The sequence below is a fragment of the Prionailurus viverrinus genome, chromosome B4 (genome assembly GCF_022837055.1).
Source record: "Prionailurus viverrinus isolate Anna chromosome B4, UM_Priviv_1.0, whole genome shotgun sequence".
NCBI classification, from domain to species: domain Eukaryota; kingdom Metazoa; phylum Chordata; class Mammalia; order Carnivora; family Felidae; genus Prionailurus; species Prionailurus viverrinus.
In genome coordinates this window covers 121,201,037-121,220,603 of record NC_062567.1, presented here as the reverse complement: position 1 = coordinate 121,220,603, position 19,567 = coordinate 121,201,037, and the positions used below count along the sequence as shown (strand labels likewise).

The window sequence follows — 19,567 nt, the reverse complement described above, 5'->3', positions numbered from 1 at the left end:
TTGAGTACTTGCTGCCCAGAAAAGATTTAATTCCTCAGAAGTAATGATATGCATCACGTGAGCTATGTAAAACTGTATGAGCTTATAAATCCTTGTTTTGCCTTGGCTGCCAGGAAGCTCAGCACCAAATCTGAAGGCTGAATATACTGATGGAGTGTCTACTGTATGCCAGGCTGCGAGGAGAGTAAAACACAGTATCCTCCATCAGGGTCTGGAGGTTGATGCATGTTCCTCCCTGGGGCCTGATTTTTCTACTCTTATTTCTATTTCCTGTGTTCTTTATTCTTTCTAGTTTTTCATCACTTTATTATGGAGTGAAATAAACAAGCAAAGCTTAATTATAACTAATATTAAAAGGCTTTTTTGCCTTTTTTCAAAAAAGATTATATTTTGGGGGTGCCAGGGTGGCTCAGTCGGTTAAGTGTCCAACTTCAGCTCAGATCATGATCTCACGGTTTGTGAGTTCGAGCCCGGCATCGGGCTCTGTGCTGACAGCTCAGGGACTGGAACCTGCTTCAGATTCTGTGTCTCCCTCTCTCTCTGGACCTCCCCCACTCACGCTCTGTCTCTCTCTCTCTCTCTCTCTCTCAAAAATAAACATTAAAAATTTTCTTTTTAAATTTTATTTTTAAGTAATCTCTGCACCCAACATGGGGCTTAAAGTCACAACCCTGAGATCAAGAGTTGCTTGCTCTATGAATGAGCTAGCCCGGCACTCCATCCCCCCTTCTTTTGTATTTGCAAAAATAGTCCAGGGACAGGCATATAGCAAGGTACCTATTATCTATTAGTTGAATTAATTCCTAAATTTCCTGGAATAGCATGGGCTCTCGCTCTTTGATGCTCAGTTACCAGATATTTCTCAGCAGGGGAGGATCCAGAAAGAAATCATTAGCGATGAAGAAAGAGTACCCTTTGGGGAGGATGCCCACGTTAACAGCCGTTGGGATAGAATCTCATTAGAACTGGCCAAGTCACACAGAAGGTCCTGCAGCGGAGACCTGACTGCAAAAGAGGTCTGTTTTGTGTCAGGGGGAACCTTGACAGGCTCCAAGGTGCTAAATGGGTACAATGCAATTTTGTGCTGTTATGGATGCTCTTCCTTGAGCCTGGAAGTCTGTGACCTCTCCATTCTCTGTCTACTGAAATCCCAGTCATCTTTTAGGTCCTCCTCTCTGAAACATGCTCTAAACCTTTGAGCCAACTTCAGTTAATAGGGGTGGCTACACGGCATGCTCTTTTGAGACGGAGGTGGCGCCCCTCTCTGGCCTCAGTGATGCCTGCCAGGCGCTTGGGAGTGGGGAGTTTACACGTGAACAGAGGAGTTTTCTTCCTGGCTCGTCTAGAGGCTCTTTCCTCTGTGCTCTCATACTACCATTTTTTGAACACTCTTGACCACTTATTTCCATTTCTAGGCCAGAAGCTGCGTGTGCACGATGTGCACTGAGACCCGGCTGGAAAACTGGGTGAGTGCCAATTGGTGAATAGCCTTGTACTCTACCCTGCTAAGGTGTGTCCCTTGGAGGCAATGAACTTTCTCCTGGAGGCAATGAAGAGTCATAGCAGGTTGTCAAGTCCTGGGGAGGGGGTGGGAATAATGGTCTTACCTATTGCTGTGGTGGGGGGGGGGAAGATGTTTGTGTCACCCCACCCCTCAAATCCATATGTGGAAACCTAATCTCCAGGGTGAAGGTGTTGGGGCTTGGGCCTTTGGAGATGGTTAGGTCATAAGCGTGCTCATGAATGGGATTAGTGCCCTTATAAAAGAGACCCCAGAAAGCACCCTTGCCTCTTCTGCCGTGTGAGGACGTGAGAAACAAGCAGTTGGCAACCCAGGAGAGGGTTCTCATCAGAGCCCGATGGCACCTGGTCTCAGACTTCCAGCCTCCAGAACTGAGAGAGACATTTCTGTGGCTTATAAGACATCTCGTCTATAGCACTTGTTATAGCAGCCTGAACTAAGACACCTGTGTTCTGGAAAGTTCTCTCTGGCAGCCATGTGGAGGATGGAGTGGAGGAAGCTAGGACAGGAGGCACAGGGACAGACCCCAAGCCTCTCACTGAGAGGATGAGCCACAGGATGGGATGTGGATGTTAGAATAATGCAGACATGCTGGCCAGGGAGGCATGAAGGCCACGTGGGTGGTTTCTAGATTGGGGGGGGGGCAGGTAGGGTGGGCTGGTCTTTTCTCCCAGGGGGAGAGCAGGAAGGGGAGTGAGTCCAGAGGGCTGTCCTTGGGGCACATTAAGAAACATCAGTGCAGTGTGGTGTGGCTAGGGGAGATGGGCCTGTTCAGATCCTGTTGTGGGAAAATAAACGCATATAACCTCTGCAGGACAACTCGGCAAGAAGTAGCAAACCCTCCCTCCAAAAGTGCAACTTCTTTTTTTTTTTAATGTTTATTTTTAAGGGGGGGGATGGGCGGGGGGGGACTGAAAATCGGAAGTGGGCCCCACACTGACAATAGTGAGCTCAGTGCGGGGCTCGAACTCACCTACTGTGAGATCATGACCTGAGCTGAAGTCAGATGCTTAACCAACCTAGCCACCCGGGCGCCCCCAAAATGCCAGCTTCTGACACAGATATCCCATCTTTAGAAATATCAGAGGATGAATTAGACAAATGCAAAATGATGTATGTTCATGGCAGTGCTACGATGACAATCGAAAATTGGTTTGAGAAAGCATGGTATAGTCATATACTGAGATATTGCATGAAAACTGAAAAATGGTATTTATCTATATTTATCCATGTGGAAAGCTATCCGTTACATACTGTAAAATGAAAAAGTAGGCTGTAGGGGCACCTGGGTGGCTTAGTTGGTTAAGTGTCTGACTCTTGATTTTGGCTCAGGTCATGATCTCATGGTTTGTTGGGATCGAGTTCTGTGCTGGGCTCTGTGCTGACAGTGTGGAGCCTGCTTGGGATTCTCTCTCTCTGCCCCTCCCCAACTTGTGCACGCACAATCTTTCCTTTCTCTCTCTCTCTTTCTCAAAATTAAATAAAAACTTAAAAAAAAAAAAAGAAAAAGTAGGCTGTAAAACTGTATGTACAGTGCGGTCTCACACACAGATGTTTATACACCCAGAAAAAGAGCGGAAGGCCAGTAGGTCAATGTAAGACATTAGCGAGAGTTCTTTCCTGCTGTGGGAATGTGAGCAGTTCTGATCTACTTCCTTCTGCTTGTCTTTATTTTACAAACTTTTTGCAGCAAGTAGGAATTACTTGGATTGCCAAAGGAAGTAACAGAGGCGTCATTTCTATTTTAGGAAGAAAGAAATGTAGCTGCTAAGACGCGAGGCTAAGAGCAGATCATAAGGACCGAGGGGCTCGCCCTTACCACTGTCACATGTCACTCCTCGCCAGCCAACCTCACAGTCGCAGGAGCCGTCACCCGAGGGTCCTTGGCTGCATCTCCCGTGGACACAAGAACACGCTAAGTGGAAAAGTGCCCACAAATTGTTAGACCTCTGACCTGTGCTCAGGAGCTCATTTATCATTTACTATAAAGTGTCACTTCCCGTGAGAGGCATTTCATTCGCCAACCTGGTTCCAGGGACTCATTGTCGTTAATGGAGGGCTGGATTCACAGGGAGGGCAGGGGCACAGGAGACAGAATCGAATCAGGCCATGATCTGACACAGACCACGGTTGTGGGACTGTGAAGCACTGTAGGTTGCTGACCCGAGCAGGTTGAGAGTGTCCTCAGCTAAAGTCATCTGAGGATTCAGGGTTGTGTGGGACAGCCTGGGCTGGGAGCACATGTGTTCCCTAAGGTTTGTCCACTAGGTTTATATAACCCTGGTGTGGCGTTGCCTTCTTTAATAACATAGAAATGCCAATTCCTTTATTACGCAGCAGTGTCATGAGCCTCTGAGAACTGGCTGGAAGCTTTGGATGCCTTCCCCCGAGAAAAGGTTTCAGCTTTGGGGCGTTGCTAGACTCCATGACCCCATGAATCACAGGTTAGGAAGCCCTGCACAAACGAAACAGAAAACGCTTCCAAATGACAGAAAGAGTCAGCACTATAGTTCCAACTATATGGTATATGGTCCAATTGTAATGATTCACTTATATATTGATTTTGGCTTGGACAGGCTACTGATAAAGCAGTGATAGCCAGGTCCAATTTATGGTTTTTAGTGCAAGGTAGAAGAATTCCTTGCTTTCCCATCGTGGATTAAGAAACTCCTCCCAAGTGCGTGTGTGCGTGTGTCCCTGGGCACAAGGAAGTCAGGGTCAGAGAATGCAAACAGATGACGGTTTTGTGAAAACAAAACAGCTTAAAGCAGGTGGCTTGCTAAAGGTGAATTAATAGAGTAATCTTTACACAGAGGACAGCAGGATTCAAGAGCAAGGCTTTGGAGCCAAGTAAGGTATGATTCAAATCTCGGTTCTGCCTCTCATCAGGTGTGACCCTGGGGGAAGCCATTCAACTCTGCCTTAATATACTCGTCTGTAAAATGGGTACCAGAACACCCAAGTATCTAAGATTCCTGTGCAGACCAAACAAGAGACTGTGCAGGAACGGGCATTTCAGACTATCAAGCAATGTCCAAACCCGAGAGGGTAACCAACATGAGGATCCAGGCGCACAGACAAATACAGAAACGTGAGGTTGGTGGGAGAACGTCCGCGAACAGATTGGGGGTCGTTTGGTAGGTGCAGTTAGTGACTGGAAATGTTTGGAAACACTGTTCTGTGCATATCGCAGGACACGGACGTCCTTACAATTCCCTGATAGTAGGGGTGGGATTCTGGCCCGCCTGCCCAGACAGGCTGGCGACGGAGCGGCGAGGATCGGGCCCTGGCAGGTTTGGCGCAGGGCCTGCCGGGGTGGGGAGGAGGGTGCGTACCTTGGTCGCATTGGGGGCCGTACTTGCCCTCGGTGCAGGTCTCACAGGCCGTGCCCCCGAAGCCCTCTCCACACTCGCACACGCCCGTGCCGTTCAGCCCGTCCAAGCAGATCCCGTTTCCAAAGCAGACGTTCTCGGCTTTCCCTGGGCAGGGCTGGCACTGGGGGCCAAAGAAGCCGGCACAGCATTCTCTCGTCTGCAACCGGGGGGGACAAGGCTGGGCTTGGAGGGAGGCGGCCACATCTCCATCCCCGGGTTTTGTCTGGAGCTCTGACAGTGCATGAGAGGTACCCTGAGCGGGAAGGAGCAGAAGGCAGGAAGGAGGGAAAGCAGAAAGGCCAGCGAGAGGCGGGGATGAAGACCAGCGGGAAAAGAGGGCATCAGGAACAGAGAAAAGAATAATGCAGGTGATGCAGGGGTGGAGGGGGATGTGTCAGCTGTGGTCACCATCCAGGACCCCGGGCCCCTCCCTGGCGTGCCTTATGTCATCCCCACTGGTTCTGAGGGTGAGACGCCTTTGCAGGGGAAGCCTTCTGCATTTTATAAATGAATCTCTTGGAGTTAAGGGAAGCCCTCCTGGGTGTGTGCTTTTTTTACTTTTCTAAAATTTTTATTAAGGTTTTCATTTTAATTCCACTATAGCTAGCATATAATGTTATCGTAATTTCAGGTGTGCACTATAGTGATTGGACAGTTCCATATATTACTCAGTGCTCCTCATGATGAGCGTCATCTTTAACCCCCATCGTCTCTGCCTCTTATTCTTGAGTTCGCCAAAACACAAATGTCTAGGTCACTCAGTGGTGGCCTCAATAAGCGCAGTCACCATCTGTCACCATACGATGCTACTGCATATTCCTAACTATAGTCCCTATGCTGTACTTTGCATCCCCGTGTCTTACTTTATAACTGGGAGTCTGTACCTCATAGTCCCCTTCACCTATTTCATTCCCCACCCTCCGTGGCAACGGTGTTCTCTGTGTTTTAAGAGTCTATGTTTTTGGTTTGTTTCTTGGTTCCTTTGTTTTGTTTTTAGATTCCACCTGTAGAATTGTTGATTCACCTGTTGTACTGGTGAAAGGAAATATAACATTGTATGTTAATTCTACTTCAGTAAGAAAGTAAGTGCATGAGCATGGCTGTGTTCCAATAAAACATTTCTGGATCCTGGAAAGCAAAAACCAAAAAAGCCCACAAAAGCTCTGCAGCTTGAGGGCCAGACCACTTTGCTTTCTGTAGGATAGGCAGGGGCTATGCCTAGTCTTCTGGGAGAGAAGCAGGGCAGGAAGTTATAAAGACTTTTCCTGCAGATCCCAAAGCAACAGCACAGACGTACTTAGCTCTGGGGTTCGTTTTCTAAACAAGCAGGTGCACCTTCTCTTTCCCTTATTAGGGAGCTGGCTGTCTTCTCCATCCCTTTGCATGCGAGCACACTCACAGGGCATTTCACCCTGTTGCAACAATGAGATGGTCCATGGTGCTTCTAGCGTCTCAGTCCTTCTGTTTCTTCACCACGCAATTGAATATTGCAGCTTTTACCTGTTTCCTGACTTACAGGGCTGGCCTGAGTTTTACTGTTAACCACCGCTACCTTGAATGATGATGACAACGGGAGTGGGGATGATGAGGAGGAAGAGGAGAGGCGGAAGGAATACATGTGTGACATATGATTACATTTCCCCATCTGCTGCAGGAATTGGAAGGGCGATTCAATCCTTATACTCACAATGACGGTTTTCATACAGTTTGGCTGGCACCCAATGAACACGGATCGCTTGCCCATGAAATAAAAGGTGTAGATACATCTCCTTGTCTCTTCACCCTATGCAATAGAAACGATGTCAACGTTTTGGGGAAGAAGTTCCAGTCCCTAGGAGAAAGTACGTGGGTGACATATCGCTGTTCCTCTGACTGAAATGTTCTGGAAAGGGAGAGGGTTGGTTTCTTGGAGCTGCTTTGTAAGAAAGGAGACACAGAATCACAATGTTTACTGCCAGAAGTGAAAGCAGGCAAAATCCAAATTAGGATACCTTAAGGTGGTACTCTGTAAACAGAACTTTTGTCTAGAAAACTAACTCAGGAGAAGTTGTAGGAAAAGTTGTAAACTAGATAAAAATATCCTGTAATGTACCAGATTAAAACTCCAGTGAGAGAATCAGCATTGTTTTCATTATAAGTTTTCCTTCTTTCTTTCTTTCTTTCTTTCTTTCTTTCTTTCTTTCTTTCTTTCTTTCTTTTCTTTCTTTCGTTCGAGAGAACGTGAGGGAGAGGGAGAGAGAGAATCCCAAGCACGATCCATTGGGCATGGAAGGGCTTGATCTCTTGACCCTGAGATCATGACCCGAACCAAAACCAAGAGTTGGATGCTTAACTGAGCCACCAAGGTGCCCCATCATTAAAAATTTTTATTCTCATGCTATGGAAGGTGCAAAAGCATCTATTTAAAAAAAATGTTTTTATGTTTAGTTTTGAGACACACACACACACACACACACACACACACACACACAGGGTGGGTGGGGGAGGGTCATAGAAAGAGGGAGACACAGAATCTGAAACAGGCTCCAGGCTCTGAGCTGTCAGCACAGAGCCCGATGTAGGGCTCAAACCCACGAACTGTGAGATCATGACTTGAGCAGAAGTCGGACGCTTAACTGACTGAGCCACCCAGGCGCTCCCCATCTATTTTTTTTGGTAACGATTGGAACATTATCAGGACTGGCTCTTATAATAAATAGCTACAAGAAACATAGATTAGTAATCAATTCAAAGACATGTTTACTTCTCCCAAGTTTGCCATCTGTTTCTTAGAGGAAGTTGTAACTTCAACTAAAAGGAAACTCATCCAGATTGGATGTTGTTTGGATATAGAGTCTGCCTTCTCTGATAAGATTTCTTGCTCTTATCCTCAACTGGCTTCTGGGATGTGAAAGATGTAGAAAGTGAAAAATCTCTTCCTGCATTGTGCATCGAATGATGTGAACCCCGGCTTCTATTTATGTACTAATTAAATTTTACTTTGGTCCAAAAAAAATGGATTCAAGACTTTAGAAAGATGCATGTAATATAAGAAGCTAAAATTAAATTAAAACGCAGGGATTAAAATACAGGGATGAGGGCAGAGAAAATGAGATATGCTTGAGGTTCATTTTCTAATTCGGACCACCTAGTATCTGGAAATTATTTTATACAAGAAGACAAAATACTTACTAGTGGTTTAGTTCCAGGTGGGCAGATCGGCTGTTGGGAACACTTCCCACATTTCCCCTTGGTAAAACACAGAGGCAAAGTGAACATTTCATGGTTATTGCTTTTACTACAAAGTATTTTCCAGACCTTGAAGCTGAAGGTATTAGCACATAGAATTGAAACTCAGAAAGATATTAGGGGAGCTCATCCGATCAGCTTCTTTCCTGTTCATTTAGATAAGCCCTTCAACTACTTGAGGTCTGGGATGTCTTAGCATTGCTTTCCTCTACTCTCTGATACTAATTATCCTCTTACCTCATTTATATCCCAATTCCTTTAACAACAGCCCTCCTTCACGGAAAACCCGTTATTTAGTGAATTTGTCGAGATTCCCAGACTGAGAGGATGTGTCACACACCGTGCCGGCCTTGGGAGCACGGGGAGCTGAGGGGTCAGTACAGAGCTAATAGATACTATCGTAAAACAATGAGCACTAGCTAGGAATGACAGAAAATTTTAAATGTGACCCATTCCTAGAACAGGAGGAGGTCAGTGTGACTGGTTCTTAACTTGGCTCGCACCAGACAGGATGGTGTGGTTGTTCAGGGTTCTGGCTCTGGGGCCAGACTGCCTGGATTTTAACTTCTTGTCTGCCACTTGCTAGCTCTGTGAACCTGGTGCATTACTTAGCTTCTCTGTGGCTCGTTTTCCCCATCTGGGATAGTAATAGTACCTATTTTGTAGGGTATTGTGAGCATGGTACATGTAACATGTGTATTAACCTGTGTAAAACCATAAAACCACATAGAATATGTGCAGTGCCTGGCACATAAGAAGCGCCCCCAAAACGTCAGCAGCTATTACTATCGAGAAAGATCCTACACTATCTCATGGACTGAAAAGTCTCCATTACTGCATCTTATGTTACACTGAAATAACCCACCTCTTTATTTTCTCTCCTCATAGACCAGGTTTGGCCAATATCTGCCATAGGTGGACCATAGCCCCCCTCTGAGCCTGCGCTAGGCATGGCTTGTTTTCCCTTTGACGAAGACCACGGCTTGAGAATTCTTCTCAATGCAACCCCCCAGGCACGTTCCCAGGTACTCAAGGTATAATTTATTGCACCAGATTTTGAGTCCATTGGGGGTAGGGATCATGTCTTATATACCTTTGTAGAGCCAAGCTGATTCTGCTTTTTTGTACATCAGAGATGCTCACTCAGTGTTTTTCAACTGAATTGAGATACCCTGATAGATGAAACTTATGCTTAACAAATTTATAAAAAACTAAGCCAACAGTTGCATCATTGGCCTTGCATATAACTTACTTGTACAATCATAGTGTCGTTGTTGTCACATCTATTCTTCTGAATTTCCAGAACTTTCCCCAAACCATGGATCACTCCCTTGTCAGTGGCTGCATTGGTGTAGTTTATTGGAGCCTCATTTACATAGAGCTATAACCAAGAGGGTTAAATGTGAGTTTTAGTGTAGTGATTTCAAGGGAAGTAGGGAAGATCGGGATTGGAGGCAACAATATCACAACAACCTAGGAGATATTCCAGCATTCACCTGGAAGGTAACACACTGTAGTGGAAAAGGCCCTCCTAAGGGAGGAGAGTCTAAGTAACAGTCTTGCACCTGGCACCAACTCGTTGTGTGACGATGGGCCAATGGTTTTTCCTCTCTAAATCTCAACTTCCTCTTTTGTAAAAGGAAGAGGCTGTTCTAGAGAATCTCTAAGGTTTCACTCCACCTCTCACATTAGGTGGTTTATGACCATTTGAGGAATTCTGAATCATGATTGTTATGTTAGTTCCACTGGCAAAATGGCACCACAGACGTGCTCAGCTGTGCTGTGGACTGGTGGTCCTGGAGGTGTGAATGCCTTCCAAAACGAAGATGTGGAGAATGAGACTCACTGGCCTTTTAGCACATCTCTGTGGTTAATTGGCAAGCAACCCTCACAAAGGCCAAGTGACAGGCACTTAAGAAAAAAAGAATAACTAGCATTTTTTTAGTGTTTTTGTTTGTGAAAAGAGTTCCACTAGATAGTTATCATTTCCCAGTGTGTGGTGAATGCTCAGAGGTTCTTCATGAAAGGCTGCTAACTCCAATTCAACTTTGAGCTATAACTTGTTTTATTTTTGTTTTTTTTAAGGAGAGGATACCTTAATGATTGAGTAATACAAAACAAGGGAATCTACTAATTCATTCATTAATGTAACCAATAAAACTGGAAACATATGGTTCTTTAAAAAATTGGTGTGTGTGTGTGTGTGTGTGTGTGTGTGAGTTGGGAGAAAGGGAAATCTTCAGTGCACTAAGAAAAAGTTAAGTTTGTAACCAATAAGGGCTTCAAAATGATTAATAACATCCCCAGACTCCCCACAGCAGCAATATTAAAATGGTTCTTCCAAGTGCTGAAACTTGAACTCCCATGGAATGTTGAAGTCCCTTATGTTTACTTGAAGTCAGGTGACTTTCCACTGGGTGTTGAGGTAAATCACGGCAGAGCTCCACAGGTGTTCTAGCGTCTGTGTAGATCTGTAAGACTAGCTGGGAACTTTACTGGTCATGTCGAATGGTGGTTGCACCACAAACTTCCAGAATTCTGAGACACTGAACACTTTAAAAAATATCAAAATGGCAGAACTTCTGAAGCTGTAATACTGTTGATTTGCATGAAAAAAGTCTGAATCATTTTCATGGTGAGATGTACTCAAGGAATTACAGGCTGCACTAAAATTTTTATTTGAGGGGCGTCTGGGTGGCTCAGTCGGTTAAGCGGCCAACTTCGGCTCAGGTCATGATCTTGCGGTCTGTGAGTTCGAGCCCCGCATCGGGCTCTGTACTGACAGCTCAGAGCCTGGAGCCTGCTTCAGATTCTGTGTCTCCCTATCTCTGACCCTCCCCTGTTCATGCTCTGTCTCTCCCTGTCTCAAAAATAAATAAACGTTAAAAAAAAATTTAAAAAAATTAAATAAAAAATAAAATTTTATTTGAACACAACTCTACTCGATTAGAGAAATTTTTCCTACAACTCCGTTGTCCTAAGAGAAAGCAAATGAGTTATCAATAAAAGCAAAACCTTGACTGTAAGAGAACTATTTGTTTATTTTAGGATAAAGCCTCTATTGTAAGATTTCTCTAGATCAAAGAATTTCCGAGCAAATGGAAAATAACCGTGACAGAGTTGAAATTGCTCCAACTAAATGCATTAGAAAATTCGTCTTTCTGTGATGAAATAAGAAATGATACAGTTCGGTGTGCCTGGGTGGCTCAGTCGGTTAAGCGTCCGACTTCGGCTCAGGTCATGATCTCACCGTTCATGGGTTCGAATCCCATGTTGGGCTTTCTGCTGTCAGCACAGAGCCCACTTCGGATCCTCTGTCCTTCTTTCTCTTTGCCCCTCCTCCACTTGCATACTCTCACAAACTCTCTCTCTCAAAAACAAACATTTAAAAAAATGATATGGATAAAAACAAAAAAATAAGTTCTTTACCAATCAAAACTTGCTTAACGGGAAAAATAAGAAAATGTATCTAAAAGGATCTCTTCAAAGTTATTGTACAATAGGTGGGATTATTTACAGGAGTCAGAGGAGAATATTTGGAGTTAGATTATTCTGTAAGACTCAAGCTCTTTTTTTTTTTTTTAACCCAAGCAGGTTAAAACAAAACACACACAAAAATTAACTTGTGGTTCAATGACAATACCATTGAGAGCATTGCTTTTAAGATTGCACTTTTTTATTTTTATTTTTTAAAGTTTATTTATTTTTGAGAGGGAGAGACAGAGAGAGAGTACAAGTAGGGGAGTGGCAGAGAGAGAGAGGGAGACACAGAATGCCAAGCAGGCTCCAGGCTCTGAGCTGTCAGCACAGAGCCTGATGCAGGGCTCGAACCCATGAACTGTTAGACCTGAACTCAAGTCAGATGTTTAACTGACTGAACCACCCAGGTGCCCCAGGATTGCACTTTTTGAAAGGCTCCAATAATGTTATTGTTCAAAAATGTCTGTGATTAAACTTTCCTTTTCACAGAACACCTAGGTTATCTTAAACAATAATTTGTTTTTATTAGTTTTCCTTAGGAGAATTTATACTAGAATCACCCTGTGAGTTTCTCGCTGAATTTTCATAAACTGATCTTCCTTGATGTTTGAAATATTTAAATAGAATTACACTTGAAGCACTTTATTTTTAGTTTATTTTTTTAAATTAAAATTTTTTTTTAATGTTTATTATTGAGAGAGACAGAGAGAGAGAGAGAGAGAACAGGGGAGGGGCAGAGAGAGAGAGGGAGACAAAGAATCTGAAGCAGGTTCCAGGCTCTGAGCTGTCAGCACAGAGCCCAATGCGGGCTCGAATTCACAAACTGTGAAATCTTGACCTGAGCCACAGTTGGACATTTAACCAACTGAGCCACTCAGGAGCCCCTACACTTGAAATACTTCAAATGTTTAGTCTCATCAATTCTTTTTCATGAATCCTGAAGACTTTGAAATAATTAGGGGTTGTGTGAGGTAAATACTGAGCATCCGTGTGGGCGCTGTTGGTCCCAGGACCGTGGTCTGTGCGATCAGGCAATCATGATGTTACTCATTTGGCTGCTGGACCCCACGTGTCACTTGGCCCCCTCAGCCAGTGCCATGTCCTGGGAGATGGGGTTTGCTGCCGTGTTCACTGTTATCTTAGAGAGTGCTCAGGGACTATCTGCTGGGTTTGTTAGGAATCACTGTCAAAGGGCACCTGTGACTGCTGGAATTCAAATATTGTGATTAGTGAAGCTGCACTGATTGTCCCGAGGCTGGTAACAGGGAGTGTGTTGAAGCTTGACAGTCTGTTTTCTCTTTACGGTGGAACATAGGCACTGTCCTTTGTGGATAAGGTGGAGGAAGCACTGGTGAGATTTGTTTCAACATGGAAGTGATGATGGTGGATAGGCGCTAAGACATTCTTGTCATTCCTGTTGTTTTGGTTTTGTTTTTTGGTTTATATATTTATTTTGAGAGAGATAGAGACAGTGGGAGCAGGGGAGGGGCAGAGAGAGAGGGAGAGAGAGAGAGAATCCCAAGCAGGCTCCATGCTGCCAGGGCAGAGCCCGAGGCGGGGCTCGAACCCACGAAACCCATGAGATCATGACCTGAGCCGAAACCAAGAGTCGGACGCTTAACCGACTGGGCTGCCCAGGCACCCCTCCGTCCTGGATGGTAAGTAAAAGGATAGCACCTGGTCGTCACGGAGGAAGAAGCCGACGAAGAAGGAAAAGCCCAGCATGGTCTCCCGGTGCATGCCGTTGTGCAGGTTGTTCTTCAGGAGTTTCTCCTCCAAGACCACGTGATACCTGAGCACGTCCTCCTCCTGGGCAACACACAGAACTGAGAGTCAACCCATAGGTCAGCCTGTCCCAGTCACTTGCCAGGCACCGTGGGGATCACAAGAGCAACAGCTTGTTGAACTGCAAGTTTTTGCCAAGACATCATGAGGCGATAGATGTTAAATACTAAATCTGAGACGCAATACCTCAGACTTGGCCGGTCTTCCATGTGGGATGGTCAGGAACTCCTGACGTGACCCTAAAACCCAGACTGAGATGATTTCTTTGAAGAGACGTGCTGTGAAGAGAGGGTCCCCACACCCCAGCCTGCCTTTCGCTTCAGGGGCTACAAGAGGAGATCCGATGGGATGTTTTGAAGAACATGATCTCTGTGCCCTGTAGATAGGGTGACCTGTGGGAGTAGGTTATACTCAGAGCTGAGCAATCTCATGTCATAGCTGGCTGGCAGGGTGGAGGGGGGAGGAGGGTGGACAGGCCAGCACTCCCAGCGCTGGCCTGGGACGAGAGAGGATGTGTGTCCTATGGACCAGATGTGTGGTTCTCTGAGAGAACTGGGGCCTTAGGTCCTATCTTAGATGGGTGCTCACTGGGGCAGACAGGCTCCCCCTGGGGAAAAGCCGGAGGCGGGTTCTGGATGCTTAGGGTCCAAGGAGGAGATAAATGACTACAGCAGTAGGATGCATGCACACAGGTCAGGGGACAGCAGACAGAGACCACTGGTGATGGGTGGGGTCTCCGAAGGACCCACCAAAGTGGGGAGAGGGTAGGAAGAGGAAGGGGGAGAGAGAGCACGCTTTGAAACCCTGACCTGGCCCAGAAACAGCAATGGCATTTCAAGATGGTACCAGTTAGGTAAGACCCTTCCTACCCTTTACAGTTCTCCTCCTGGGAACCCCGAACCCACCCTCCACACTCTGCTTTTGTGATGCCGCAGCTGTGACTGCAGCCCACAGTTTTCCTTTGCCTGGGCTCCTGGTAGGTTCTGCCAGTAGAAAGTGCTAGAAGGAGACTGTGAGGCCTATTAGAACTGAAGGAGGGATAAGGGATTTCCTCCTTCTGTTTGCTTCCTGTTTCTATGGGCATCACCCAAGCCCCGCTCTGCACCCTGGAGTGGCAGCTGGATCTGGAGGGAAGGGCTTCTCAGCCCCTGCCAGGCAACACCCTCTGCTGGAGTCTGGGTCCTGGACCCCCAGGGACCCTCCTCCACGGTCAGAGACGCCAGGTGAACATTGCCCCCTCTGCAGAGGTCGGAGTTACAGCTCCGAGAGGCTCTCCTCTGCATTTCTCTAAATTTTAGTAATTCTAACCTCTTCCCTTTGCTCTTCCAGCCTTTTGGGTCTAGATGCTTCCTGCTACTGCTACCTCTGTGACTTCTCTCTCCCTCCTTTTAACCTTTCAGTTATGTTTACACAGCTTTGTACCCGATCAACAATTCATGATATTAAACTCTCTTCGGTATGGTTTCTGTCTCCTGATGGACCCTGGTTGATTCAAGAACAAGCCCTCTCCTCCAGTTTCTCACCTAGACAAAGCCCCAGCAGGGAACAGTGAAAGATGTGATTTGAAATCCAGTTCGACATGTTGATTATTACTGGAATTTTTTTAAACTTAATTGAAACTGTGTTTGTGACTTCACATGGTCATAGGACTTTTGGGAAAAACGGAAAAGTTGTGGGATTGCCTGAAGTTTCATCCCAGGGGAGGAAAAGAATATTTTCCACTGGACACATTCAAAGGGACTGGGGCAGGGCAGAGGAGATCCCAGGATACTGATCCCATCCCAGGTGTCCTGCTTTTTCAATATGTGAGTCACAAAAATCTAGGACAGTGTCCCTGACTTCATGGAGTTTATAATCTACTTGGAGAGCTAAGGTTCGCTCACTTGAAAGGACAATTCACCCAGATAGTACTGCAGGGGTGTGCAAATGGTCTGAATTCAGAGGCAGGGGAGATTTTCTGAAGGCTCTGGTGGCCAGGGCCAGCTTCCCTGAGGCAGTCAGAGTGGACTTGAAGAATAGGTAGGGAGATTCAGGAGGTAGTGAAGGCAAAAGGGCAGTGTGTGTATGTGTGTGTGTGTGTGTGTGTGTGTGTGCACGCACATGTGTGTGTGCACATGTGTGTCTGCATGTGTGGGTAGATATGAACAAAGGCACCAAACACATCTTGGTTTGTTTAGGGTCTCTGAGACCGTCCCTCCGGTTAGACCACGTGGTTTCTGCAGAGAATGGGTGGGCCCAAGGATGACACTAAGGGGCTTCACAGGTAAGTCCACATTTCGTTAGTATGTGGGGCTCAGTCACCCTATATGAAGATGTAAGGGAAAGAAAGCTGTGTGCTTGCTGTGCAAATACACCTTCAAACATGTCCTCTCATCATGGGGCAGGGGGCTGGGGGCAGGGGGCCGGGGGCAGGGCAACCCCCCGCCCCTATGTGAAAATTCCGGAGCCACCACCGAATAGAGGATGAATGGTGGCCAGTTAACGGAGGCCTTAGATATCTGGGGAGGTAGTCTGAACTGAGATGGGGACGCATTCAAGGGTTTTGAGGCAGACAGTGTCATATTGGAGCTCTGCATTCTTTGACAAAATCCTTTGACAAATTTGGGCTGTGTAGCCCCAGATGTTAGAAACCAGGAAGGACAGAGGTGGGAGAAGAGGATGAAGACAGAGACCACCCACTTTCTCTCTGTCCTTGCTGCAGACATCTCAGTGGCCCGGGGCCAGAGAGGCAGGGCCGGGAAGGAGGGTGACTATGAGGATCCTTCCAGGTTCCTGGGACACCTGTGTCCTCATGTACAAGGGCCCCAGTGTGTGCTTCCATGGGTATGAATGAAACAAGAAAGCGGAGAAAGTCTCGGTGTGGGTTTACGTTAAGTGTCTGCACATGGACAAGGAAGTTTTGATTGAAAGAGTGAGATTGTACATGACTGATGGATGGAAAGAGGTTGAGTTTGAATGTTCAGAAAATAATTTGCCTGGTTATCCTTCCCAATACCTACTAGAGTCGCAATCTTCTTCTCCCGGATGTAATTCTCAATGGCATCATTGTTTGGAGCAAACACTGTATAAGCATCAGCTGCCTCGATCGCACTCGCCAGATTATATTGCTGCAATGGAGGGAGACAAGAACGCATGAGAGATTCCCGTTGCCAGGTGACCTGAGCGAGTGGGTCACACAGAGAATGTGGTACCTACAATGATGTAGCCCCGGAAGATGGAATAGTTGGGCATCTGGTCCAGCCGCGTGAGCAGGTTTGGTAGGGAGCCAGTTAGACTTCTTCGAGGCACCAGAACCTGGGGAAGGAAGCCCCCAAACTCTGTTAGCATGTGTCAGCAGGGCTGGTTGCCCTCTGGTATGTAGGTTCATGTCACGTGACAACATGCAATGAAGAGTGCCTCTGCGCATTTAAAAAAATTTTTTTTTTAACGTTTATTTATTTTTGAGACAGAGAGAGACAGAGCATGAACAGGGGAGGGGCAGAGAGAGAGGGAGACACAGAATCTGAAACAGGCTCCAGGCTCTGAGCTGTCAGCACAGAGCCCGACGCGGGGCTCGAACTCACGGACCATGAGATCATGACCTGGGCCGAAGTCGGACGCTTAACTGACCGAGCCACCCAGGCGCCCCTCTCTGCGCATTTTAAAAAGGGCGCCATTTCCTCTGACACTTGGTGACACCAAATGGGTGCACAGCCTGGGGAGTGAAGGGGGCTGGGTTTTAGCCAGGCGCCTTTATACACGGCACAACTTGTACAAGTGTTCATGGTGGCCCGGACGAAGGTCCAAGGGCGGGTATAGGAGGTCCTTAGGGGGCCAGCGCAACCCAGAGGCTAAGCAGAGACCTTGAGCCAGTTGACAGGTGTCCAGGAATCTTTTGTGGTCACATAACTTCTTCCTCAATCCAGTTATTTAACCATGAGGGGCCTTAGTTGTCTCAGTTTTTAAAAAGAGTGTTTATTTATTTATTTTGAGAGAGAGCAAGCACGAGTGAGGGAGGGACAGGGAGAGAGAGAGGGAGACAGAGAGAATCCCAAGCAGGCTCCGCACTGTCAGTGCCGAGCCCGACGCGGGGCTCGAACTCACGAACCGTGAGATCATGGCCTGAGCTGAAATCAAGAATTGACGCTTAACTGACAGAGCCACGTGGGTGCCCCTTATCTGTCCTACTTGTGACGTGAGGACAGTCACGTCTATTTTCTTAGGGCCGGTGTAAAAATTAAATGAGAGAACATGACATGATATTTTGTACAGTGCCTTGTACCTGCTGGGCTGTCAACCATCCTAACTGTCACCATGGACGAGGCTGGGTGCCACTGCAGCTGAGGGACACAGCGGTGCGGCCCACCCCCCGGGACCTGCCATCAGGTGGGAGGGCATCGTGTGCTGGATGAACCATACACCCAGTTCATCCCATGGGAGGACAGAGGAAGGAGAAAGGCATAAAACCAGCATTTGTGGAGGGAAGGCCTGCTGGGCAGCAGGCATCGAGAGAGAGGGTGTTATTTAATTCTTACCAGAGGAGAAAAATGAGGCTCAGATTGGTTTTGTGGCTTGCCCAAGGTCACATAGCTAGCTCCGTGCTGGTACCCAGATAGTACACGTCATCCTTGATGATATGGGCCACAGGGATGAAGGAAGGCTTGAAAGAGGAGGTGACACCTGAACTGGCTCCATGATAATACTCAGTTCAGGAGACAGACTGAGGTATCGCTGTACTAACAAGGTGTGTAAATGAGACGGGGTAATTTTATGTTTTCCAAAAAGGTTTTTAGTCCTTTGGAAAGCCAGGATTGGAGAAGAAAAATACCCTTGCTAAGTAATGTTCTTCATAAACCCAGGGCGCCTGTGTGGCTCAGTTGGTTAAGCGTCTGATTCCTGATTTCGGCTCTGGTTGTGATCTCACGGTTCATGTGTTCAAGCCCCGCGTCAGGCTCTGCGCTGACAGTGAGGAGCCTCCTTGGGATTCTCTCTCTCTCTCTCTCTCTCTCTCTCTCTCTCTCCCTCTCCCTCTCCCTCTCCCTCTCCCTCTCCCTCTCCCTCTCCCTCTCCCCCCACTCTAAGTAAATAGACATTAAAAAAAGTCATAAACCCAACATATTTCTGTGCAAGTGATGAATCACTTGCTCGAAAATGTTTTTCTTAATGCCTCTCAGTAATACAAAGAAATTGCAAGGTTTTTACAAAATAATGCATCTAGGAGTCTTAAAATTGCCTCTCTTTTCTGAATAGAAATAATTGAACTTTTCTGTAAATTAAAATAAAAAATGAGTATATAAGTGCCAAGTGAGGATAATTTTAGTTAAAATGCTATTAGTTAATTGTCTTTTCCAATCTCCCACCTTTCAAAAGTTCCCAATGTACCCTCACTTCTCACCTTAATTTTCAATGAAAATCCTAATATAGTAACTGAAAATTACAGGATAGCTTAAACTCCCATTTCCCACTATGCTTTTTTTTTTTTTATCACATACCTTTGAGTACCATTGAATTGTGTCTTAGAAGAAAATGAAAATTTCAAAATACCTTCTCTACCCTTTTCCATTTTTTTCTAGGGCCTTCCTTCCCCCCATCTTTTTAGGGTGCAACAATGCAGAAAGGGGAGAGGAAAACTATACATAACCCCTTGCTTCTCCTCCAGTTCTTGATTAAGATATCCTCATAAGTAAGAAATATAATCTAGGTGACCATCCTTGATGTAGGGCCCATGGCAGAATATAGCCTGAATAAATAGGCTGAGTCTGACCGAATGAACAGAGCCTCTAAACAGTGTTAACACTAAAGTCATGGAGCACAACACAGGTTACTTTTACGTTAAGGGTCGGCTGTCCCCGCAAAAGACACAGAACAGGATGTGTGAAACATTGCAAGTCTGTACCTTGTTGATGATGTGTATCACGCCATTTGTGGCTGCATTGTCGCTGTCAATGACAGATGCTCCTTCGATTGTGATATTCTGTAAATGCAAGCCACCATGGGAAGGTGAGTGTCCTTAGAGTCGTACGTACATCCACGGACTGAAAGTGTTTCTGGGTTTTACACTTCTTGAGCAGTAGCAACTCTCACACTTTGGATTATGACCCAAAGCTAGAAATGTCCTTAATTGTGACATTGTGACACACTAGACATCATACACACACACACACACACACACACACACACACACACACGTATCAAAATG

General features: G+C 46.1%; 1 protein-coding gene and 2 long non-coding RNA genes across 10 annotated transcripts in view; 2 read left to right on the top strand and 1 right to left on the bottom strand.

The window, feature by feature from the left end:
• STAB2 (stabilin 2) overlaps positions 1 to 19,567 on the bottom strand; it is a 165,017-nt gene that overhangs the window by 51,233 nt on the left and 94,217 nt on the right. For all 8 annotated transcript variants that reach the window (XR_007153854.1, XR_007153855.1, XM_047865901.1 and 5 more), the window contains 9 exons: positions 19,265 to 19,342; positions 16,585 to 16,683; positions 16,389 to 16,496; positions 13,282 to 13,413; positions 9,377 to 9,505; positions 8,068 to 8,124; positions 6,584 to 6,679; positions 4,858 to 5,053; positions 3,342 to 3,437 (listed from right to left, as the gene is read on the bottom strand). Coding sequence is in view for 6 of the 8 variants with exons in the window: in XM_047865901.1 (XP_047721857.1) it covers positions 3,342 to 3,437; positions 4,858 to 5,053; positions 6,584 to 6,679; positions 8,068 to 8,124; positions 9,377 to 9,505; positions 13,282 to 13,413; positions 16,389 to 16,496; positions 16,585 to 16,683; positions 19,265 to 19,342 (991 nt within the window). In the remaining 2 variants the exon portion in view is untranslated. The remainder of the gene's footprint in view (positions 1 to 3,341; positions 3,438 to 4,857; positions 5,054 to 6,583; positions 6,680 to 8,067; positions 8,125 to 9,376; positions 9,506 to 13,281; positions 13,414 to 16,388; positions 16,497 to 16,584; positions 16,684 to 19,264; positions 19,343 to 19,567) is intronic.
• Positions 731 to 3,353, top strand: LOC125169956 (uncharacterized). Its single transcript, XR_007153857.1, has 3 exons — positions 731 to 1,016; positions 1,416 to 1,466; positions 3,271 to 3,353. It is a non-coding gene; the product is annotated as an uncharacterized LOC125169956 (long non-coding RNA).
• LOC125169955 (uncharacterized) lies at positions 3,868 to 6,553 on the top strand. Its single transcript, XR_007153856.1, has 3 exons — positions 3,868 to 3,966; positions 4,412 to 4,618; positions 6,415 to 6,553. It is a non-coding gene; the product is annotated as an uncharacterized LOC125169955 (long non-coding RNA).